This window comes from Dipteris shenzhenensis, chromosome 9 (assembly GCF_047967505.1).
Source record: "Dipteris shenzhenensis isolate YYH24624 ecotype China chromosome 9, Dip_SZ_1.0, whole genome shotgun sequence".
Taxonomy (NCBI): domain Eukaryota; kingdom Viridiplantae; phylum Streptophyta; class Polypodiopsida; order Gleicheniales; family Dipteridaceae; genus Dipteris; species Dipteris shenzhenensis.
This window is the reverse complement of record NC_141604.1, coordinates 57,710,038-57,736,250: the sequence shown is the minus strand read 5'-3', so window position 1 is coordinate 57,736,250 and position 26,213 is coordinate 57,710,038. Positions and strand designations below refer to the sequence as shown.

The 26,213-nt window shown below is 45.4% G+C and overlaps 1 protein-coding gene across 1 annotated transcript in view; it reads left to right on the top strand.

The window, feature by feature from the left end:
- LOC147898885 (uncharacterized) overlaps nucleotides 1–26,213 on the top strand; it is a 37,792-nt gene that overhangs the window by 10,794 nt on the left and 785 nt on the right. The window contains exons 2-6 of the mRNA XM_087378949.1: nucleotides 22,601–22,662; nucleotides 24,004–24,116; nucleotides 24,389–24,491; nucleotides 24,616–24,843; nucleotides 25,176–25,394. Of these exons, the coding sequence (XP_087235075.1) occupies nucleotides 22,601–22,662; nucleotides 24,004–24,116; nucleotides 24,389–24,491; nucleotides 24,616–24,843; nucleotides 25,176–25,394 (725 nt within the window). The remainder of the gene's footprint in view (nucleotides 1–22,600; nucleotides 22,663–24,003; nucleotides 24,117–24,388; nucleotides 24,492–24,615; nucleotides 24,844–25,175; nucleotides 25,395–26,213) is intronic.

Sequence of the window (26,213 nt, the reverse complement as noted above, 5' to 3'; positions counted from 1 at the left end):
TAGTCGAACGTTGTGTAGAAAACCGTTGAGCAGGATGTGCTCCCAATCTTGTTGCACGACAATCCATAACTCCCTAGTTCGTGTTGTGTTGGTCTATATCTGTTTTTTCATGGTCAAAACTCGCCCTAACTTGGAAAGCGCTGCTTTGAATTGTGCATCCTCCTGGGATAGAATCGGTTGAACGTTGTGTAGAAAAACCGTTCGAGTAGGATGTGCTCCCAATCTTGTTGCACGACAATCCATAACTCCCTAGTTCGTGTTATTTTGGTCTATACCCGTTTTTTCATGTTCAAAACTCCCTTCTATATTTTGTGAACTAAAAATACTTGGGAGTCCTTTATATGCTCTCTTCCTTTATAATATCCCACCCATTCTCTCCAAGGATATCATTGAAACATGTTTTTAATTTTCATATCCTTCATCAAGTTCCTCGTGGTTAATATGCATCCTCTTTCTTTTCCTATCCTTGGGCATTTTATGGGAAAGGTGGCTCATATATATATATATATATATATGAGGGGTTGTTGGTTTCCAAATTCTGATCTGGGTCCTCGTCCATCCATTAACTCGGTGTTACGTGAAATGGGTAACTATAGAAGTGACGCGTTGAACCAGGGCTTTTGCATCTACTACTTTGTGCCGCACATCCCCAAGATAGCATTTGCCATCATCAATAGAAGAATGCAGAACAAGTCGACGATTGATAGGCTTGACCATAATATGAAAGGCATGATGCTTCAGATAACAATTATTAACCAGTAAAGTCGTTTGCTTGGCAACTGCACATCATGTACCGGTAGACCAAAATGTAAAGTCATAAAGATGGAAAATGATCAGAGAAGCCCAAGGCATAATCCAAATGCATATCACAAGTAAAATCGTCAAATTGAGCTGCATGAAACATGTACTATCTATCCAAACGTGACCAATACTGAGGGGATGCATAATGATGGAAAGTATATCTAATATCATTAGGCTTGAGATGCTGCCACACAGGCTTGCAAAGTATCAAGCATAAGTGCCCAGGCATGCCTTTCTCTTCCCATCATATGTGAACAATGTGTACTGCTATCTTCATTGCCAGGGGAGTTATTAAAATCCCCACTACAAATGCATGGTGTCCTCATTGATGATGCCTGTGACGATCAGATAACGACCATGCAGGTTATTACAAATCAATTGCGGCTGTAAATCATTATGAACCAGCATGGCAAGCCTTGAAAAAGAAGTCCGGGCAACATAGAAGACGCGAAACCTGCAAAGAAGCCTTCACGCCCACGAAGGAATGCTGATTGTGTTCTTGCAAACAAACAACTTGGAGTTTATGAGCAATATATCCCAAAGCAGCTGAATATATCCATTTATTTATATTACAGAGCCCCTGAACATTATATGGAAGGCATTTGATTGGTATGTACATATTTTCAAACCAGTTTGTGACATAACATCAAATTATTCCTGCATGGGCATACGAGATGATGGCGGACCAGCATATTGCTGATATGCATTCCTTGGGTCATCATCTAACATAGGGCCAGGAGGAGGAGGAGCAAAGGCAGGATTATCATAAGGCACCACTGCCATCAAAAGTAGACACACAACCACTGCAGACCAAAGTCTACCAAACCCAAAACCATCCACTATTGCGGAGGATGCATTATCCGTCCAATTCCTATTAGCCAGTGTCCTTGGCTTGAAAACCTTTTTGGGGGATTGCGGCTTGTCTAATGTTTTATCAGCCACCTTAGAAGGCATGCCTTATCATGTAGAAGCATTTTCCGCACCTTTGGCATGTGGTGCAGTAGCATGCTTTTTCTTTGCATGTACCACTGAGTGAGAAGCAGCAGCATGCTTTGGCAATGTAGCATCATTTGGACCTTTGGGCATTTGGACTGCATATGGCTGAATTTACCACATTCAAAATAAGATCCCGCAAATTTGCCCCTTTTCAGCTTAAAGGAAACCTGTTGGGAAGGCATACCCGCCGTATCTACTTGCATAGTCACATGTAGAGAAGTGGGCTTGTCAGTGTCCCACAAAACACAAAAGTGGATGACTTGGCAAGAGCACTCGGGGACTTAAGCCAAGCAGGGCAATGTTGGCATGCAATATAATGGCAAATCAACCACCTCCACCCACACTGGGAATCTATGCCAAATAAGACTCTGGTAATCCTTGGTAGGCAGCCAAGGTTACACATTGAAATCGGCCTTAAGGCCAACAAGAGGGTGGTATAAGACAACTAACCAGCCAATGCTTTCACATTAAAATATTCAGCAAATAACTCAAACACAAATTGGGAGCTAGAGCGCTCTTGCTCAAGAACAAGGACACAGATTGGCCCCAAACCTTGGCGCCTTTTCGGTATTTCTTTAGTTAAGTGAGAGGCCCTGAATTCCAGGCTACACAAAGGACACATTGTTTCTTTCATTATCAACCCTTGCATAACCTTTGTTGTCCATTGGTCTCACCAATCCTGGCATTAGACCTCCATTCCTATTCCAGAAAGCTTGCACACAACCTGGAACTGCTACTAGTAACCACACAGTTGTGACTAGTGCTTAATTATTGCTCAAAGCAGAAAGGGAAAGCATACATGAGCTTTCTCCATTGTTGAGGACTGCCACTACAATAGTTTCACCCTATGGGCAGCATACGTCCTAATACATCAACATGTTTTTCCAAAACAGAATTTGCATCACAACACAGCAAACACTATGGCAGTCACACCTGTACCATCTCTCTCTGGGTTCCAGGGCCATTTTCCATCCCAAGCATGGATTTGCGTAATCCCTAGCGAGGCTATACCAGCCCTCCGTCAAAAATCCACTGCTCGCATGTGACCTGTCGCTTGAGGAAACCAATGTATGTTTCTACACGAAACAAGATACTTGCCAAAAACTTTGAAATCTCTTGTGAAGTTGCCTTCCGTGTGAGGCTATACCAGCCTTCGCCAAAAATCCACTGCTTGCATGTGACCTATCTCTTGAGGAAACCAAACGTATGTTTCTACACAAAACAAGATACTTGCCAAAAACTTTGAAACCTCTTGTGAAGATGCCTTCCGTGCGTTGACCTGCCTCAAAGTCCCTTTTGGCCTGGCTTTAGTCTTTCAAGGGAGTGCTTATCAAGCCTTATCTCTTGCATTCCTCATAAAATACATGTAATATTTAATACTATATATGCAAGATTTTTTAAAATATAACTCCATGGATGTGCTCAAATGGGGTTTTTCGATCAATTTGAGTGGTTGAATGACTATATTTGAACATTGGATGTGAAAGTTATGTCACTTTTAAAAGTGTTGTCCAAGGTAGTTTCGCCAGTCGCTGGCGAAACTACCTTGATGAATTGCTTCAATGAGGTTTCTTTGGAGAAACCCTTTCATGAAGATAGGTTGAGAGAGGCTTTCAATGTCACCCCCTATTAAGTAAAAGTTGTAAGAAGGATCACAAGAGAATTTTCATGGAGAAGTCTACTCTACATGTGGGTTTCTTCAAAAGCCATCCCATTATGTTACTTACCATTCCCAAAGATTCATGTAAACATTTGTGTATAAAATAGGATTTGCTATAATACTTTGCATATTTCTAAGTGAAACTATGTTTTCTTCCGATCCATTTTTGCTATAGTTGAAAGCTTTTTTTTTCCCTTCACTCGGATGCTCGGAATATTTCGCTCGAAAAATGGTCGTCTCCATTTTATGAGAGTGATATATAAGCCCAAGTTAATAGTTATTTATAGTAATTTAAACTTCTTTAGAAACATATCCGTAAATATCTTGTTGTTTATGTTATAAAAACACTAAAAAGATCTTGTCATACGATATAAATGTGTTTAATAAGTAATTATATATGTGTAATATTATCACATTGAGAGTGATTATGAGGGATGTTTCTAAAAAGGAATGATTTTTCAACACCTTTTTTAGATAATAATAGGGGTACAAAGGGACGTCTATGAATAAGAAAATTTATGTTATGTAAAAACTAATGAATGAATAGTCTATATATTTTTATGTTAAAGGGATCTAGTTCTAGTGAAAATAAAAGTGTTAAAACCATGTTTCCTAAACAAATACACATTTTTTAAACCCCTTTAAAAACACGCTCGGATAAACCTGCTCATAGGTTTTCGCTCGTAAAATTGACGCACCCCCTCTCCAAGAGTGCTTATCAAGGCCTTTTTCCCTTGATCTTGATTCACAGGAGTGCTTGCCAAAGCCTTACCCCCTGCATAATCACCTCATGTGCCCACTTGGCCACCCATCTACTCAGAGCGTAGGGAGAAGCATAAACACCCAGCCAACATCCACGAAATCTCGGACATGAAATAAAGCTACCCACGGAGAGTACCCATGCATAACATAGACATCAGGATATCTAGCTAGCTCTTCCAATGCGACTCGTAGCAAAACCGGGGGGACTCTTTATGACCAACCTAGGCCCCAAACTAGTTACATAGCATGTAACTTGGGTCTTGTGGCGAGCCAGAGACATCCCTTTCAAAAATGTGTCGTGAGGGCATCGGTTGAAGGCTAACCTCAAACCCACAATAGTTGGCGTCACCCATTTCCTTGCTTAATTAGCTCATGTCCAATGGGCTGACCTTTATGCGCAGCCAGCCTCTCCCAAAGCAGACCTGTGTCCAATAGGCGTAGCTAATTGGGGAGCTTTGCCCCCGCGCTCGTGTTTTGATCTCCATCTAGAACTAGGTGGTTAGCCCTTGCTCCAAGGATCCAGCCCCCAACCACCCCAAGAGACCTTTACTAGGTGATAACTCGACCCCTTGCATGTTTGTGGACCCATGCGGGTTGCAGCTCTTGGGGGATTGTACTATTTTGTCACCTTCATTAATGACTTCATTAGATGTCCTTGGAATTTTTTTTTGAAATCCAAATTTGAAGTTTTTACATGCTTCAGACATTTCATTGCCTTGGTAGAGAATGAAAGCGGGCTCAAAATTGCCCACATTAATATAGACAAGGGTGGTGAATATATGTCAAAGGAATTTGCTGATTTTTTGGCCTCATGTGGCATACATCATCAATGCATTGTGCCCTACACTCCTTAGCAGAATCCTGTGGCTGAGAGAGAGAATAGATCAGCGATGGAGATGACCATGTGTATGTTGAAAGGTAGGCATTTGCCTAACAAATTGTGGTTGGATGCCGTTACGTGTGCAAATTATATTTTGAACAGATGTCCCACAAAGGCATTGAAAACCATCACACCTTATGAGGCTTGGTGACACGTCCCAGCACTCCTGAAACCCCTGATCTGCAAAATAACCACACACAACATCAGAACTGAGCAGGCTGCTCACCACCCAACCGTGACATCTACGGGATGTGATCCCGAATCAGAAGATGTCCCCCCGAGCCACGAGCTGAGCTACCGGCACGAACTCCCAATCAGATCCAAACCAGCCTGGTGTCCCATACCACCAGGTGGCGCTGTGAAGCCCTGGATCTGCCACTGGGCCTTGGGCTACGCTAAGATGCAGGCGCGCGTCCGCGACACAATCCAGGATCAGACCTAGCACCTGGGAACGAGACTTGCTCCCAACTGCACTCTGAGAACTGAACCCCCTGGGCCTCTTTTATAGACTCGGGCCCCGGCGCCAAAAATAGCGAAGACCTAAAAATAGTTCGTACCCTTGCCACTCAACCCGAGAATCAAGCCTGCCTAGCTCTAAGCCTCCCCAGGCTAACCTGAGCTAGTCCTGTGTACCTAGTACACGTCAGATACCAATCCGTGCACATGACATACTCCCCCTCCTCTAAGAACTCACTCCTGAGTTCGCTAAGAAATCTGGAAATGTTCTTTGGAGGTTTTGTAATGTCTCCCATGTTGCATCCTCCTCAACACGATGCTTCCACTTAATCTTGTATTCCGTGATAGTACGATTTCGAATCTGTCTTTCACGAAATTCAAGAATACACTCAGGTTCGTGAGGAATAAAAGTTAAATCTGTAACTTCTATAATCTCACGAGGAGAAACAAGTTGATCATCTGCACCCAAGACTTCTTTCAGTCTACTGACATGAAAGACTGGATGTACTTTAACATCAGGAGGCAATTCTAGTCGATATGCAACTGGTCCAATTCTTTTAATGACCTTGAAGGGACCACAGTATCTGGGGGATAATTTCGGAACCAAACCAGTACTTAGGCTCTTGGATTCCTTAGGAATTCTCAAATATACCATCGTTCCTTCAGAGAACTCTCTAGGTGAACGATGTCTATTAGCATAAAATCTGTCCCGATCTTGGGCACTTCTAATAGACTCCTTGGCAAACTGCAACATTTCCTGCATGTCTTGCAAGAAGTTCTTAGCAGCATCATTTTGAATCCCTTTTAATCCAACCATAACTGGTGACTTAGGTTGAAACCCGTACATAAGCATAAAAGGACTATAACCTGTACTAGAATGCTTTGCACTGTTGTAAGCAAATTCAATCATGGGTAGATAATCTTCCCATGAAGACTGTCTCTTAGATACATATGCCCGAAGCATGTCTTCAACCAACTGGTTGACCTTTTCTGTACTGCCATCAGATTGTGCATGATCTGAGGAACTCATACTTAGAGTAGTTTCCAACTTCTCAAATACAAGTGTCCAGAAGTTACTTGTAAACTTTGAGTCCCTGTCACTGACTATGTCAGATGGCAAACCATACAGCTTGAACAAGTGGTCCACAAACTCGTGAGCCAACTGAATAGCTGAAATAGTTGTTCTTGTAGGTAAGAATCTAGCCATTTTTGTCAACCGGTCGACTATGACCCAAATAGAGTCATGACCCTTGCGCGTTCGGGGTAAACCAGTAATAAAATCCATGGAAATACTTTCCCATTTATTACCTGGAATCTGTAATGGCTGTAATAAGCCCGCGCTCCTAAGGCGTTCAGCCTTAGTAACCTGACAAACTCGGCAACCTACCACATAGTTCTCTACGAATGCACGCATCTTAGGCCAATAAAAGGTATGCTTCACAAGAGACAGAGTCCTATGTATACGTGGATGTCCCGCACTAGGAGCATCATGACACTCCCAGAGAATCTTGGATTTTAGGTCCAGAACATCAGGTACACAAATCTTTTCATTCCGGAACAGCAAGCCGTTCCTAATCATCCACTGACCTCCCGCCGCCTGTATCCTAGGTGGCACAATCCCTGAGTCCTGGTCAACCATGGAATTCCCATCCTGGACTCTCTGCCAATAAGAACTGAAATGACTATCAGTTGCGTATAGCCCTCTCAAGGATTGAAATAGGTCTGAGGATATTTTCGTAAATGACAAAGCATTTACAAACTTAACTCGACTTAAGGCATCCGCCACACTATTCAACGAACCCTTACGATAACGTATTTCGAAATCAAAATCCTGCATTAACTCTGCCCATCTGGCTTTCCTTCCTCTCAAGTCTGATCCATCACACACATACTTAATTGACTGGTGATCAGTCAATACAAGGAACTTTGAACCATACAAGTAGTGTCTCCAAACCTTGAGAGCATACACTACTGCATAAAGTTCCTTCTCAAGTGTGGGCCAACGATACTGAGTGTCGTCTAGCTTCTTACTCTCAAAAGCTACAGGTCTGCCCTCTTGGAATAGAGCTGTCCCAATCGCATAATCACTCGCATCGGCCTCTAAAACATAAGGCCGGGTAGGATCGGGTAATGCAAGAACGGGTGCTTCCTTGATAGATAACTTCAAGGTTTCAAAAGCCTTGTTCATTGCATCATTCCAAGGGATCGGCTGAGTAGACCTGCGTCCACGACCTTTCAATATGTTGGTCAAGGGTACCGTGATTTGTGAATAATCACGAACTGACTTCCGAAGAAATACCGTAAATCCTAGGAAAGAGCGAAGTTGTTTCACAGTCTGAGGGATAGGCCATTCTAAAACCTTCTGGATACGATCCAGATCAATGCTAATACCTTCAGAAGAAATCTTGTGTCCTAAGTAAATGATCTCCTTCATAAAGAAGTCACATTTACTCATCTTGGCATAAAGCTTATGCTGTCTTAGAACAAGTAAGACAACCCGGAGGTGTCCTATATGATCCTCAAGCGTTTTACTATATACCAAGATATCATCTAAGAACACGACAACAAATTTGCCCAGATAATCTCTGAACAAATCGTTCATCATCTGCTGAAAAGTAGCAGGAGCATTGGTCAAACCAAAAGGTAATACGAGGAACTCGTAATGACCATACCTAGTCCGGAATGCGGTCCTATCTATGTGTTTAGCATAGATACGGATTTGATGATAACCCGTACGCAAATCAATCTTAGTGAAATACTTCGCTCCGGCCAAACGGTCTATCAAATCATCAGAACGAGGTAAAGGATAGCGGTTCTTAATTGTAACTTTATTTAGTCGTTTATAATCTATACACATCCTCCAGGAAGAATCCTTCTTCTTTCTTAAGAGGACGAGTGCACCCCAAGGAGATTTACTTGGGCGGATATAGCCCATATTCAGGTAATCCTGAAGCTGGATAGCTAACTCATCCTCCTCTACCTGGCTCATCCTATACGGTGGTACACTGATAGGTTGAACCCCTGGGACTAAGTCTATGCGATGATCTACTGCCCTTTCTGGAGGTAAACCTTCCGGCAGTTGAGCTGGGAATACGTCCTTAAAATTATCTAACAACGTTCTCAATTCTCGGTGTTCAAACACACTTAATTCATTTTTGTTAATTACCGAAACAATAAATGAAGATAGTGGAATCAAAACACACTGATAGACATCATAATGAGAAGTGTTCAATATATTCCGAAGCTGCATCGCAGATACAATAGGCCCCTGAGAAGGGATAATCTTATCACACTGAATACAAAATTGGGTGCCTTTGTCTACAAAAGAAAGTGTATGCTCCGTCCATCCAATCTGGATATTGTGGGTTTTAAACCACTCTATCCCGATCAGCAAGTCTACATGCTCTAAATGCATAACATAACATGTGAGAGCTTCCGTGTAGGCTTGAATCCGGATGGGAAGCGCTTCAACCTTGCGATCCCAAAACTGCTTCCCGGCTGGAAGCTGCACCTCGTAGGTGTGGTCGCTAGGTACTGTGGATAGCCCCATCTTCTGCACAAATTTGTAATTAACAGAATTGTGAGAGCTGCCCGGATCAAAGAGAATGTGAACCTGTTGGTCCCTAACTTCTCCATAAACTCGGAAAAGATCATGGGAACCAAACAACGAAGTATTAAAGGTACAATTACAAGAAAGGGGGCAGGTAATGACATTTACTGAAATACCTGTCATCGTAACCTGGTTGGCTCCCTTGGCTGCGGTTCGTGGACCTGCCTGGAGCTTGGGTCCTAGCACCAATTTCTGGTTCTTCCGCTTAGGACACTCATTCTTCGTGTGGCCCCGCTCCTCGCAATAAAAACACCGGCCTTCTTTCTTGAGCCTGAGAGTGCGAAGGAAACGGGCCTTACCATTCTTCGCAGGAGTTAAGCTTTTCCTGGAGGCGTTGTCCGTAGACTTCGTCTCCCCAATACCAGTCGCATGCTGAAAGAACTTGCGTTTGTTCTTTCCGCTGGTCTCGGTAACTGTGGTTGCCTTGGTACCGGCCATGGTATCATCATATATGCGCGCATATGTCATGGCCTCCTGCAATGTTGTGCACTTGTTATTCTTAATCTGTAACTTATAGGAGTCTGGCAAACCATCCACGAAAAAACCTAACAAGGTTACAGGATCCATTTTAGTGGCCCTGGTTTGCAGATCCCTAAATCTTTGAAGATAAACTTCAAAAGTTAAATTTAATTTTGACATATCGAGGGCCTTGAGCTTGCCGACGATATCGTAGTCATCTTCCTTCTTCAGGAACTCCTTCCTGAAGATACCCTCAAATTCTGTCCAAGTATCAGGCTTAGGCTGAAGTTCTTTCCACCAAAGCAAGGCTTTACCTGACATAAACCCTGCTGCTAGCTGAATCTTTTTCTCGTCTGGATAGGGGTGAAATTGGAAGTGTACTTGCCACTTGTGCAACCAAGTGTCAACCACCTCCTTTGTTCTTGATTTCTGGTCACCTGGAAAGGGATCCAGAGTGATATTCGGGCCTAGCACGGAGGCCATGTCATCCACATGCGTGAGTGCCTGAACCGTGCTAGCCAGAAGAGTTAAAGTGGCTTGTATCCCTTGGAGTTGCTGTGTCAACCCCGATTGATTAGCGTTGACCTGCTCAAATTTACCATCCAGAGCAGTCGTGAACTCACTGAAGGCTTTCTTAGTGATCAGGTCGTCATAGAGACCCTGATCATCCTCTCCCACTGGAGTGTAATCTAAGTCCTGCTCTCCCATAGCGAACTCGGGATTTGGAGCATCAGACATGGCTGAATCTGATTTGATTACAAACGGAGAGAAATAACTGACTGAAACGAAGCACGGAGGGAGATGGAGCAGAAGAAAACCGTCCCGAATAAATCTGATAGAAGAGATGCTGAAATCTGGAAGACCACGAGTCCTGGTGCCTCCCCGAATCTGCTAACCGGATGCGCAGTCTGCAATAGGAGCTGTGCGGACTGCTGACGTGGCCTGTACGGCTGCTGACGCAGGCCGTACGGTGGCTGCTGGTGCTGACGCAGCTGCTGTTCGGTACAGCAGCAGATACAAAAACAGGCAGGACAGTCCGTACAGGCTGTACGGCTGTCGCTGGAGCTGTACGGGCTGGTACGGCAGCTTCGGGAGTTGCGCAGGGCTATCGCAGGCAAGGGCGGATGCAGGAAAGCTGTTCGAACAGGGCGCAGGCTGAAGGGCGAGGCTGGCTGGCACAAAGTTCGAGGTAGCTTCTCGAATCTTGGGGCTGCTTGTGGGTTGCCTAGCACCCAGCCCCCACCTATATAGGGTGCAGGGCTGCCTGATTTGGAAGCTAGGCTTCCAAAAAAGGCTAAGCCCCTCCAGCTTTGGAGGGGTGCTTTTTCGAAAAAAAGCACCTGAGCCCCTCCAACTTTGGAGGGGTGCTTTTTCGAAAAAAGCACCCTGTTTCAGCGCAGGCTGCTCGCAGCCCTAGACGCAGGCTGTTCGCAGCCTGTTGCGCTGGCTGTGGACAGCCTTTTACACAGGCTGTCCCGCCACACTGCCTCGCCTACAGCGCCCCTTCCTAAGCTCCGCATCCCCTACTCCCTGGCTGTCTATTTCCTGCACTTCTCTCCTTCTTTTCTGCTCTCCTTCTCCTCCCTCAAAACTTCTCTCCGTAGCCTTCAGAAATTTCGATTCTATTTCACTCCTCTTCTTCTTCGTTTTCCAGATATTTCTTCACCCCTTCTACCCCAGGTAGACAGCAAAAACGCAGCAGGAAATCTCGAATTTTAGGGCATACCTGGAAGAGAAATCCGTCAAAATTCTCGCATCAGAAGTTCCCACCTCAGGACCTGGCTCTGATACCAACTGACACGTCCCAGCACTCCTGAAACCCCTGATCTGCAAAATAACCACACACAACATCAGAACTGAGCAGGCTGCTCACCACCCAACCGTGACATCTACGGGATGTGATCCCGAATCAGAAGATGTCCCCCCGAGCCACGAGCTGAGCTACCGGCACGAACTCCCAATCAGATCCAAACCAGCCTGGTGTCCCATACCACCAGGTGGCGCTGTGAAGCCCTGGATCTGCCACTGGGCCTTGGGCTACGCTAAGATGCAGGCGCGCGTCCGCGACACAATCCAGGATCAGACCTAGCACCTGGGAACGAGACTTGCTCCCAACTGCACTCTGAGAACTGAACCCCCTGGGCCTCTTTTATAGACTCGGGCCCCGGCGCCAAAAATAGCGAAGACCTAAAAATAGTTCGTACCCTTGCCACTCAACCCGAGAATCAAGCCTGCCTAGCTCTAAGCCTCCCCAGGCTAACCTGAGCTAGTCCTGTGTACCTAGTACACGTCAGATACCAATCCGTGCACATGACACTTGGATAGCTCAAAGCCTAGGATTTCTCACATGAGGACTTTTGGATGCTTGACATATGCAGACACGCATAGAGTTGGATGATAAAACTTTCAAATGCATTTTTATTGGGTATAGCTCAGAAAGCAGCTACAAGCTCTACCAGCCCCGCATGGGCAAGGTTTTTGTAAGTAGGGATGTTGTCTTTGATGAAACTTCATCTATGCCTTTGGTGGACTTTAAAAAACAGCCCATTGTTGATGCCCCAGATCTCTTTGATAGCTTGATGCCTTTGTTTCCGTTAGACTCCCATGATGATGTCACATCTGAGGTTACTCCTTCCTCGATTGGTCATTTGCAGCCACATGTGCAGTCTGAAAATCAGCATGATATGCCTCAATTTGATCAGGATATTGTGCACAGGGCTATTGACCAAGAGAGAGCTGAAATCCAAGAGCCCAAAAGGATACCCTGTTGGCTCCTTGACAGCAAACAAGATGCTCCTCTGCCAGCCCATACTAGAGCAGCTGTCTGGAAAAAACATGCTAATTTGGTTGCTTCTGGCATGCAATGAAGAGCCATTATGCCATAAGGATGCCTTTCAAAATGAATGTTGGATGTAGGCTATACAAGCTGAATTGGATTCTATCCTTTAGAATAACACTTGGGAGTTATGTGACTTGCCTCTTGGCAAGAATGCCATTGGGAATAAGTGGGTATACAAAAAGCTGATGGTTCAGTGGACCGTTACAAGGGCCATGCACAACAGTAAGGCATTGACTTTGAGGAGACTATCAGGGTTGTTGTTCCCTTTGCTGCCCACTTTCATTTGGGAGGTACATCAGCTTGATATTAAGACAGCTTTTCTTCATGGGCACTTATAGGAGGAAGTCTATGTTACCCAACCTCTTGCCTTTGAGGTTGAAGGTTTTGAAAGGAAGGTATGCTGCTTAAAGAAATCCCTCTACATGCTCATTTGCTTAGTCTTGGCTTTCAAAGCAGCCTTACAAAGGCCACCCTTTACATCCGTAAGAGTGGGACAGATTTGCTGATTTTAGTACTCTATGTGGATGACATGCTTGTGAATGGGACACATGCTGAGCATATTATTTGGGCATTCAATTTGCTAGCAGTGAGGGGGCTATTTTGATGTCACAATCCAAGTATATTGGACAACTTTTGCAGCGTTTTCAGTTAGAGGATTGCTAGCCCGTATCCACACCATTAGAGCTCAGTTTTCACTTCTCATTTGAGGATGGCAGTGGTGCATGTGATGTCTTGGTACGTTAGTTTTGGATTTTGAACATGTCTTTCTGAGCCAAAGAAAAGTGTAGGAAAATTCAACTCCTCGCTATTTTTGTCTTGAAATAGACCTAATGGTTTGTTGTTCTCGCAAGGAGCTATTAGTTGATACCTGTTTCGTAATCTATGACTTGTTTAGCCCTGATGAGGTTGTGTATTAAAGTCTCCGTGTAAGTCTCATCATCCACCCATAAAGAGGTATCTCCTTTCTGCCAATGGTTTAGTTACATAGAGAGAGTATGTGTGTGTGTGTGCGTGCACACATCCATGTGCACTCGTACCAAAGTTCGTGAAAGATATTAGAGCACCTTTCCTCACCCTCTATCAGCAAGCAGTCGGTCGTTTTGATTTATCTAGGCCATACTAGAGCCAATCTTCAGTATGTATATGCACAGTCCCTCTACACATCATTGGCAGGTCGTGAAGTATGTCTTCAGGTACCTCAAAGGCACTCAGCATTTTGGCCCTCTCTATGAGGATGATTCTTCACTTGTCATGCATGGATTCAGTGATCGTGATTGGGTCGGTTGTTCCGACACCCCCGTGTGTCACATCGTGGCAACTATTTAATGCTCAACAAGAAGTAGACTACAATTTCTACTTCTAGTTGTGAGATTGAGTACAGAGCAGCTTTTACAGCTAGAGTGGAGTGTGTTTGGCTACTGAAGCTACGTGTAGATCTTCATGCATGTCATGTGAGCACAATGGAGAGCAAGAGTGAGAGTGAGCAAACGTTAAGTGTATTGAATAGTGGAGTAGAATGAAGTGAGTACAAAGAAAGAGTGAGGGGTTTTGTCCAAGTGACAAAATCCTATCATATCCACTAACCGTAGTTAGGGATTGAGCTGTGGTTAGGGGGAAAAACCTCAATGAGGGAAAAGTGCCCCTAATTTACTTATTAGAATACATTGGCCAGTGCCTAGAATATGATAATAATTATAACACCCCCTTGTAGTGCCAATGTGGTGTACAAGGTAGTGATCAATCACCAAAAGGAGATAAGTTTAGGACACTGCGAAATGCCTCAAACTTCTCACATGGAAGTGCTTTGGTGAAGATGTCTGCAACATTGTCATGTGTTGACACGTAGATCATACTGATCTCCCCTGCATGCAACTTCTCTCTGACATAATGATAATGAACCTCAATGTGCTTTGTGCGACCATGAAACCCAGGATTCTTTGCTACTACTGCTATAGCACTTTGACTATCAGTGAGAATTGGAGAACGACCCTCTAATAAGAGACAAAGATCAGCGAACAAACGACGCAGCCAAACACATTAACTGTCGCTGTGAAGGCTGCCCCTGTACTCAGCCTCACATGAGGAAGTAGCCATTGTAGATTGCTTCTCTCTCTCTCTCTCTCTCTCTCTCTCTCTCTCTCTCTCTCTCTCTCTCTCTCGCTCAGCCCGCTCGCTCACGCTCAGGCCCACGCCCACGCCCACGCCCACGCTCACGCTCAGCCCCTCGCTCATCTCTCTCTCTCTCTCTCTCTCTCTCTCTCTCTCTCTCTCTCTCGCGCGCGCTCACGTTCAGCCCGCTCGCCCACGCTCACGCCCACGTCCACGCCCACGCCCACGCTCACGCTCACGCTCAACCCCCGCTCCCTCGCTCACACTCCCTCGCTACCTCTACGCTCACGCTCTCCCGCTCACGCCCCGCTGCCCTCTCCCTCGCAGCTCTCAGCCCCTCGCTCCCTGCTAACCCCTCACTCCCCTCAACCACTAGCTCGCTCCCTGGCTCCTTGCTCAGCTCCCTCGCTCTCCCGCTCCTTGCTCCCGCGCTCCCTTGCCCCCCCGCTCCCCGCTCAGCCATCCCTGCTCCCCGCTCAGCCCTGTCCCCCGCTCAGCCCCTCGCTCCCCTCAACCACCCCTCGCTCCCTGCTACCCCCTCACTCAGCCACCTCCCTCCCTCCTTTTCCGCTCATCCACCGCCCCCCCTTCTCTGCTCCCCTCGCCACCTTTACTCCCTTTTTTTTTTTTGAACTTCAAAAAAAAGGAAAAAAAAGAAACCACAACTACCTTAAAAAAAAAAAAAAATCCTCACCATCTTAGCCTCTCCTCCTTCTCTACCTCTTGGCCGCCTCTCCACATCAGGCTTCCGCCCTACCTCTCCACCACCTCGCACTGGACGTGCCTCCCATTATGGGGGGGGAACCAGTGCTCCCGCTCCCAGCTGAATACTAACACTAAGATCTGCACCCGCACCCCAAGAGAAATGGGGGACAAAGCCAAGAAAGACGACAATAATAACAAGAAAAAAAAGCAAACGACACAACTGAATTTGGAGGATGTGAACACACGTTACAACCGAAGTGGACTTGGGGTAGTAGACAGCAAGGCAAAGGTAGGACTCGTCTCAGTTTCTTCAGCTCTATCTCTACCTCAACCTCAACCTCAATCTCAACCTCAACCTCAACCTCAACCTCAACTCCCGCTATAGTATCAGTCTGTTTTCAGCTCCCACCTCAGCTCCCTCTATCTCTATCTCTACTTCGACTTCAGTCCCCGCTTCAGGCCCAGCTCTAGTTCCAGTCTCAGCTCCATCTACATCTACGATCAGTGACATACTCATGCCCATGGCGCCGGTTGTTGTTCCCTTTTCCTCTTCTCTTGTTACAGCTCTCGCACAGCTTATGACCCCTACTTCGGAGGTGTCATACACTGTGCCGCATTACGCTTCACTCTCCCCTCTCCCTCTCAGTCAGCCCACCCTCCCACACCCCGGTGGGATTGCCTCATCCATTCCACTGTCATCTCCGTTCCTCACTCAGTCATCGTCCAGTTTCCGGACTCAGTCCCACTCTTTCATGCCAAAGTCACCACAGTTTCAGCATGGACATGGGTGGACTGATACACCAGAGGCCCATGAGACCGTGCTCACGAAGATACATAGTTTTCGTGAGCGTGAGATGGAGCTGGCTCGCTTCGCACAGGAGCAGGTCCGCTTCAACCAGGAGCAGAGCCGCATCATACAGGAGCAGGCTAGGGCTATTCAGGAGTAAGCGGGTCTTATTCAGGGACTCAGACAGGATATCATGCAGCTCCGACAGGAGGTTACAGCCATACACATTGCCCCAGGAAGTGCCCGGGTGGTCGAGGCACAGATTACGAGCATGCAATCTGCTATTGAGGAGACTTTCAGATGGATTGACGTGGCCAAACAGGAACCCGCAAGGGTCACTGTTTCGGCTATCCTCATGGAGCAGTAGATGAGAGTCAGTAAGGCTCTCAACATCAGAGTACGCGGGATCCCACGCACTGAGGCTACACCGATGGTAGATGCGATTGCGTTCGTACCACTACCCTGGGTGTGGCTGAGCACATGATAGAGAGGGCATGGCGAGTGGGGAGAGATCCCAACCGAGAGCAACCCCTGATCATACGATTTCATGACACTCAGGCACGACTTTCAGCTCTACGATGCAGGTCAGTCCTTCGAGATCAGCCAGCGATCTCTATGGATGAAGACCTCACACCTCTACAGGTTGAGGAGAGGCGCTCTTTGCTGCAGCAGCGAGATCAGGCCCGGAAGGAGGGGAAGTGGACAGTGGTACGAGAGGGACGACTTGTTACAGGCCCCCGTAGGACACCTGCTCCCTCCCCTACATAGGAAAGGGGGTCTATGAGACTCAGATATCTGAGACCCTGTCCTGCACTGTAATGGTACCTTATGGTCAGAACCAGGGAACTTCTCGGAATCCTATACAAGCCACGACATAGTCTTGTATACAGAGACACATCAGAGTCCAACGCGCCCTCTTCCAATAGTCAGCGGATATACATGGGAGTCTGTCTACAGAGATGAGACGAGGGGTATAGGAGGAGTTCGCGGTTCAGGTGGAGTTGCAGTCCTTTTCAGATCCACACTTCGGGGGATCATTTCAGTAGAGCAGAGAGATACACATTCGGTACGACACATGGACAGCCAGGATCTGTTTGTCGTAGTTTGCTACTTCCCCTCGAAGACCTCCCACTTTGCCAGAGATATTCGAGGTGACGATGAGACATCCCCATTTGCCGACCTTTATCAGTCCATCGTTGACTTTTCTAGCCGCGGAGAAGTCTTTCTAGTGGGGGACTTCAACGTGAGGACAAGGGCCCGTCAGGTACCACTTCTTGATTTCAGAGATGATTCCACTCTACTGGCAGATGTTGACCTTGAGGAGGCAGGTATGCTACGGGTTTCGGCTGATAGGCGAGGTCCATTCTCATCTTATGGACAGGTCCTATTAGACCTAGGCAGGATACATGATCTCATTATCTATAATGGTCTTGACAGATGGTCCGCTTCAGGTGGTTTCACATGCTTTTCACATGGGGGGGGCTCCAGTGTTGTTGATTACATCATGGGATTCCCTGTCTTCATATCTCGCATTACTGACTTCACTGTAGCACCTCTCTCCCCAGGGGTTGATCATACATATCTTTTCTTTCGCATCTCCACCTTGCTTCGCACAGCACCTTCCACCCCACTCAGTGCTTACTCCACCTACCACGATATACGCTTTGATCGGGATCACTCACCTTCTTACTCTGGCCGTCTGTACATACTTCTCGCTTATATTGACCTCATATCCCTTTTAGAGGATCGTGCTGTCCTTGTTACCCGCTCACTACACGAGGCTGTTATTCACGCTTTTTCCCACACCACCCGCTCCACTCGCCCACCACCCCCTGGACCGTACCCTGTAATAGTTGGTACGATGATGAGTGTAAGGCCTTACGCCATCAACCCAGATTCGAAACTAGAAATAGTCTTCCGAGCGCACCAGATACGTTACGTGAATACCGTAGACTGGTACGGAGGAAGAAACTAGACTTCGTTTGTCGAAACGAGGAGGAGCTATTGAACATTTTGTTTAGTAACAACTCTAAGGACTTCTAGCGGAGATTTCTAGAAGGACGGTCCCCTCCGCCACTCACTGACACCCAGATCTGGTTTGATTATGCACGCACACTTTATGACAGCCCAAATCAGCCAGTCCCTAGCCTCTCACACATGCCTCGTCCCACATCCTTCACCCTCTTCACTAGAGGAGGGGTAAAGGATGCCGTAATGAAACTTCATAATGGTCGAGCGAAGGATCATGAGGGACTATGCACTGAGTTCATTGCATATGGGATTAACCTCCTAGCCCCGATCTTAGCAAAGCTTTTTAATGAAGCGGTTTGTTTGGGATTTTCACACACTTTGACCATTAACACTATCTCACTCATCTACAAGGCAGGGGATCCCTTGAGCCCAGAGAACTACATGACCATTATGATTGGACATGTCATGTCTAAGATTTATGCATCAGTACTTGACTCTGAGGTTAGCAGACTTGCAAAGTGTCGAGGACTTAGAGCAGCAGGACAGGCCGAATTCCGGCGTGATCATGGAACCATGGACCACATTCTCACGCTCAGATGTATCATCGAGGAGGCGAGGTCACGGAAGCAGAGGGTTTATTGTTGCTTTGTGGATTTTTGCAAGGCATTTGACACGGTCTTGAGAGCTCGCCTCATACGGCGCCTACAGGACTTGGGTTATGACCAGGAGATCATTTGGGCTGTCATGGCACTTTACGAGAGAGTTTCTGGCAGAGTTTGGGCAGGATTCGGGTGGACAGTGATGCAGACACAGGGGGTGTAGGTTGCTCTCTTGCGGGCACGCTGATCCAGATTTTGCTCTATGTAAATGACGTGGCTCTCTTGTCTTCCTCAGCAGAGGGGCTTCAGAGACACCTAGACGCACTACAGTCCTTTTGTGAGTCTCATGATTTGAAGGTCAACCTGGGTAAAACCAAGGTCATGATCTTCAATACATCTCGAGCCATCATGCGTCAGGAGCAGTTCACATTTGCGGGGTCATCTGTTGAGATAGTCTCATTATACACTTATCTTGGGGTTATCTTCTTTGGATCGAGCTTCACTATGAGACCCGCGATGCAGGCACGCTTGAGTAGAGGGTATGCCTCATTGGCTAGGCTAGAGAGGCAGTGCTTGCGCTCACACTTTCAGGATCCACGCACCAAGGGGTTGCTTTTTGACTCCTTGGCTCGCCCAACGGGGATGTACGGCAGCCCTTGTTGGGGGCCAGACTTGTCGGATACAGAGTGAGCCCGTGTGGAGCAGCCACATGTTCTCATGCTTTCACGGATGATTCTTGTCATGTGTTCCTCACCAGATCATTCAGGCTGAGTTTGGGTCACCCCCTTCACAGCTAGATGCTGTACTTCAGGTCATCACATATTTGTACCGAGTTAGGGAATATGGGGATTATACCTCGGGGTGTAGCAGGCTACCATGGATAGCTCTATCCTCTTGTATGGCACTTGCAGCAGGAGGAGATCAGAGATGCTGGTATGCACGTACAGAGAGATGGTTTGAGCGATTGGGGCTCCACATGGATAGACTACCTCCCTTCCAGTATAGCATGGATGCTCCGTTCTCTCCCCTCTTATCACACGAGGTTAACCAGGTTATCCGTGAGGATCTACTACAACTATACACTTTTCGGACCTGGTTGGAATCGAGTGAACTCCCAGTGGAGCTTAGCTTCTACAGAGATCACTTCTTATATATCACAGCGGAGGGTTTCATTGACCCACTAGGATACACACAGATTCACCTACCCCACTCGATGAGGATCTCTCTTGGGCAGTTCCGGGTCTCTTCACATAGACTTTGCATCGAGAGCGGCAAAGCAGAGCGACTATCCAGGGAGCGGCGCATATGCACACTATGTGACATACAGGAGGTTGAGACAGAGGAGCATTTCATCTTCAGGTGTCCTGTGTACTATGAGATATGAGGACGTTTCCACTGCCTCTTTAGGGATAGTTAAGGGATTTTAGCCCGTTTCCTCTCCTACCCAGAGCAGCGGTGTTTGGCATGTTTCTTTCATGAGGCACTTAGACACCGTGAGAGGATACTTCGAGCACGGAGACAAGAGCAGACTTCTTCCTCGATTGATCCCTCTCAGAGCCCTATCACGGAGTTCTTTCAGCTAGATCACATGGACCCCAACGAGACGAGGCCTCGACATGACCGTGACCCGGAGCTCGTGACCCGATAGCTCAGACAGAGGGTCGACACACAGATCACACTTGGAGACATCCCCTCCTTGTTTAGAGTCGGAGCCCGACCGACGGGGGTCACAGTAGCCCTAGTTAGACGCAGAGCTACGACGAGGAGACGTGCCAGGACCGCACCTCTGAGTGGCCGACAACACTCTATTGCCGACTTCATGCTTCCACTGCCTCATCCATCCTCATATCTTGCTGTTGCTGGGGATGATGATGATATTGATGATGATGCTGAGATTGATATATAGTCGACCATCGACATGACTATGTTGTACTTAGGACTTAGTACTGCCATTCTGCATTTTTGCATTTTTTCCATTTTGCATTTTGCATTGGTATGGATGCTCGTTTAGTAGCTCCACTACCACAGCTCGTTGTATGAGGATTTTCACAATCTCATAGACCCATCGGTCTTCTGAAGACTTTAATAAACTTTCTTTCTTTTCTTTCAGCCAAGAAATGCAGGCTTTGCCTAAAAAGAAACAATAAGTCAGCCAGTAGCGCTGCAAGCTGGTCTATTTGCAATTCAGGTTTGCAGTTAGGGCTGAGTTGGCCCTGTTCTGGTCGGTCCTCAGGCTGCTAGGCCTATGAAGGGAGTCCATTGGGCCTTTTACGCTTTCAGTGAATTCAGCTTCCAGTATTTGTAGCAGGGAGCCTCGAGATCTGCGATGATCACTTGCATTTTTTAGGACAAAATTATTCATAGTGTGGATGGCTGGCAAACTTGGGCCAAGCTAGTGAGGGATAATTTGGATAGGGGTTATTTAGGCTCCTCGATGGCTAAAAGGGATATGTGGAGGGAATTATCTAAGTCCACCTCCACTCATCATGCCACACTTCTGATGTGACATCTCTATCCCCACATCTTGCCTTGCGTGATGATCATTTGCATTTGAGGAAAAAATTATTCAGAGCGCGGACGGCTGGCAAACTTGGGCCAAGTTAGTGAGGGACAATTTGGATAGGGGTTGCTTAGGCTCCTGGAGAGCTAAAAGGGATATGTGGAGGGAATTTTCTAACTCCACCATCACACTTCTGATGTGACATCTCTATCCCCACAGCTTGCCCTTGTTTCCTCCTTGTCTAACAAAAGCATACTTGTGGGAGCATCCTAGGCTACTATAATTTGTGGCAACTTCAGTCTCTAGAAGTTTGAGTCTAGAAGTTTCATCTATCTTGGCATAGGTTGCTTGGTGCAATGCTATTTCATCTAAGGATGATGGAGAAACCACATAACCATTGGTGCGTAGATTCCTAAACAATCATAGAGGAGGAACTGCGTATAGACGTAAAAAGGGGCAGCAATGGATCACTATATGGGCAGAATGGGGGTAGCTGAGCATGTAGAGTGGTAAAGGGCAAGTGGAGCTACTTCTATCAAAGGGGAGAGATGAGATTGTTGATCGACACGAGATGATCTTTAATAGAGGTGGATGGGGCAGGTAGCTAGTATGGGCAAGCTGGCCCTGTGTAGGAAGAATTGCCGAGGATTTAGTGAGGGAAACAAGCCAATTGTTTGGAGTACACAAATTTTTAAGAGGGGAGTATGTGATTTACATGGGTCTAGAAATGGAGGTGTAGGAGAAAACATGTCTACGGACATACTTGTTTTGCACATACATTGCACGTCACTTGCTTGCATTCTACTATCACATGCAAGTATAGCTGGAATACCTACATGCAAGTATGCAACATATGTACCCACATTCATTGGCATGCATCTCTGGAGACTGGTGTTGTCATGTGGCACTAAACTCACCACATGCCATTTTTCCCCGTACTTACAAATTAGCAATTCTCCCTACACTTGGCACGTTTGCCCAAACTAGCCCCTCCAAGGCTGGCCGCCCCTCCTCTTCATTTTAAGAGAAGCCATTCTCTTCCGTAGAATAGTCTCCTCTTCCACTTTGGTAGAAATGGCTCCCATGCCTATACTCCTTACCCTTCTCCCCACTTGCAACTTTAATAGTTTTGCATATTTTGTTGCCATGATCTTGTTAATACAATGTATGTCCAAATGTGATTTTGGTAGAAAGTGAATCTTTCATCTGTCTTAGTTGAATTGTTTCAAATCTTAAGTTGTGATCCCTTTTTGGTAGTCTGTAATGTTAAAGCACTATTTAAGATCAAAGTGGTTCTATATCTTTTGTCTTTGGAGTGTCAATCAATTATGTGCTTGTTTGAATTTTTGCTCTTTTAAAGCGATATAATTTCGTGTTTTACTTGTGATGTGTTGTACACATTCTGCTTTGAAAAGCGTCCAAAGTTTGGGAGTTACTACTAATTGTCATTATTTGTTTGCTCCTAGGTACCATTGGGCATGTTGCCCATGGAAAATCAACTGTAGTGAAGGCAATATCCGGAGTACAGGTCTCTCACTCAATGCCTCTAATATGGTGCATATTTTTGTGTGTGCAATGTGTGTTTTCTTGCAATATAAGAATTATTTGTAAGGTAGTTATATTTGTGTGTCCAACTTTGGGAGAGATGAGTTTGATGGGATGTCATAATAGCAGGTCCTTACTATACACAAATGGATTTAATAGAGAGGGGAAAGTTGAGCTAAGTATTAGAGGTGGTAGCCTTCAGCCCTCGTGTGCGTAAATGTGTGGCTTAAAAGGCCCTTGTGCAATGCTTGTGACATGTGGACTTGGGGGACATTAGTCCCATATACAACCCTATGAGTTAGTGGTCCTTGAATATAGAACCTTGAATGGAGACCCTCTTCTCATCCTAGCTGGCGCTTTTTTGGGACTTTACGAGGCATGTATGACTAGGAGGACGAGATTTGGGCCCTCCCTACTTGGTTCTTCCTTGGCTGCCATTTGGCAAGCCAACACGGTATCAGAGCAAGCCAAAAAAGAGGGGGGGGGGGAGGGGGAGGGGTACCATCTTTGGGAGGCCTATGAGGCAAATCCACACAACTAGTACTCAATCTCAGAGTCAAAAGACATAGCCAGGTGCCATGGTGGCTCTCCTTTGAGCTGCAAATGAGACAGTGGGATTGTCCTCGGATCTCATAGTAAACTGGGCAAGTACACATGAATGCTCCTCTGTCTCTACCTCCCCCAACATGCATAATTATGCAGATCCGCTACTCTCTAGGCGTATAGATCTCTTTGCCTCGATCTTGTACTGTACTTGGTCTCATAGACCTATCTAGTCTTTCAAAGGTGCTAAAGAAATCATTATCATCATCGTTTCTTTTTCCTCCCTGCCTGAATTAGTAAGATGGAGGAATTTGGCATGGGTATGGTATAGAGTGGGGAAAATCAAGAGGTATGCATTGTTTATTATGTGCCGAAAGTTCAAGGGTTCTAAAAAACGCATGGTAGTTTTCACAAAAGATGCTGCCAGTCCAGGCTGATTATGTAAAGTAGGAATTTCTGCTTGTGACGTAGGTTTGAAATATTTAAATGGTAAGCCATTACTCGAATTCCCAAGTAAAATGGGGATTATTTTATTGTGATGGACAGCTCAGTACATAGCTGATTATTGAATTGACTATACCCTCTATAGGATGCATTTTCAGTACCCAATGGAGCCTTAATGGAGGGAATCATTACGATCTGATTGTTGGCTTGTAGTGAACTTGGAGCCTCTTTTTTGCATCAAATTGAATGAAAAGTGAGTTTTAAAACCAGGGTACATTACTTGTTTTAACGAACATAACCTATGCTGAACTTGATGTTTTCTGATTCTGTGAAACAGACTGTCCGATTCAAAAACGAGCTGGAGCGTAACATCACTATCAAGCTTGGTTATGCAAATGCAAAGATCTATGTTTGTGAAGATGAACGCTGTCCAAGGCCTGCTACTTACAAGTATATATGAGAATGGCCTACTGTTTTTTCCTTGAGTGTGGACTTTTGTTAAAATTTATGGAATGTGATCCTGGGCTTTTTTGAAAATAATGACCGGGAAACAGCATAAAAGAATTTGGTAAACTTCTCAAAGACCAACTGTCGTCACAGGAGGAAAGTAGGTCCTGAGGAAACTTGTCCTGTTAGGTTCTGATTGGTATGTATATCTGCAAAATTATTTGTGCCAGCCAGGCAATGGACGTCATATTAGCTGTTTTATAAACTTCTAACAGGGCCTATGGAAGTGGAAAAGAGGATAATCCTCTTTGTGATGTGCCTGGTTTCGAAAATGCACGTATGAAATTGCTACGACATGTCTCCTTTGTAGATTGCCCTGTAAGTTTGTATCCTTTACTTACTGATTTTGTACATATATTTGTAGGTAAATATAGTGCTTTCTAACCTAGTGTTGGAGCTTGTTCTGAAGATCATACTCTGGTTTGCCAATGATGATTTTCAGGGTCATGATATTCTCATGGCTACGATGCTGAATGGTGCAGCCATAATGGATGGAGCTTTACTTCTGATTGCCAGCAATGAAAGTTGTCCCCAGCCGCAGACATCTGAACATCTTGCTGCAGTGGAGATAATGCGCTTAAAGCATATTATCATTTTGCAAAACAAGATTGATCTGATACAAGAAAGCGTTGCAATTAACCAGCACGAATCAATTCAAAAGTTCATTCAGGTCTTGCATGAGATACATTCACTGTTTTTTTGTTCGAGTAGCCAAAAAAAAGAAAAATACAAAAAAGATGATGAATTTACAGTTTTGATAACGTTGCAAATTATTTTCCCAGAAGGGCACTTATTGTGCTGAGTTATCTTGTTTGAATGCTCTTTTAAAGAAGCCTTGATATGCGTGGTTTAGAGGATTGAAAGGGAAAGGAAATAGGAATGGTGGTGTTTTTAACTGCTTGGATGTATATGCTTGTGCAGATGACTGTGTATAGAACGTATATCGAACCATTCAGTGGTGTTTTTATGTATTAATGAACTAGTTTCCCTCTCGTTTTGTAGGGTACTATTGCAGATGGAGCTCCTGTGGTTCCGATTTCAGCACAACTAAAGTATAACATAGACGTTGTATGCGAATACATAGTTAACAAGATTCCTATCCCAGAGCGCAATTTTGTAGATCCACCGAACATGATAGTGATCCGCTCGTTCGATGTCAACAAACCTGGTGCAGAAGTCGATGAGATTAAAGGAGGGGTTGCTGGTGGAAGTATTTTAAGGGTAAGGTTTTCGGGAAACTGTCTATGAAAGGAGTTTTAACGACTGCAAAAATTTCATCCCACTTACAGAGTCCAAACACAAGGCTAGCAGATCCTCTAGCCAAGTGCAAGCTGTGACTAAATAGTTTAGTCATAGCTTGCACCCGCTTGGCTGAAAAATTTGCTAACCTTCTATAAGTAGTAGCATTCTACATGAAATTTTTGCAGTAGCTAAAACTCCTTTCTAAAGAGAGTCATCTTTTTGGTATTTTAAACTTTGGTCTTGTGCTTTTATTGTTCTTAATATGTAGTGCACAAAAGGTGTCAGATTTGTGCCTCCCTCGTGTTGCATATAGCACGAGTCATCCTTTATTTAAGATTGCTCTAATGCATTCTCTTTTTTGTCATGCCTTTGAGTCCTGCAGGGGATCCTTTATGCTGCTTTTTGAACTTGAACCATTGTGGGTTTATCCACTCATCTAATTTACCTTGTGTGTGGGTTATGATATCTTTTTTTTCATGCCATTTTGCCTCATGGAGAAGATATAGTATCATAGCATGTTGGTCTGTATATAGTGTCTAAATTTTAGAATAGAAGTACTTCATGTTGATAAAATTTAGCTACTTTTGGATGCCGGACAGTGTCACTATGAATGCTATTATATTCAATCCATGCTACGCATGGCAAGGTTAATGGTTTGGAGCTTTGTATGTGGAGTTGCTTAAGATGAAGCTGGTCCTTTTGTTTATTCTTAGGTCCTGAAATTGGGGCACATGAGCTCGCTGTTGTCATGATTTGCGAGTATGTGTCCCGCAGTTGTTAGATTGTCCAGTGAATTGG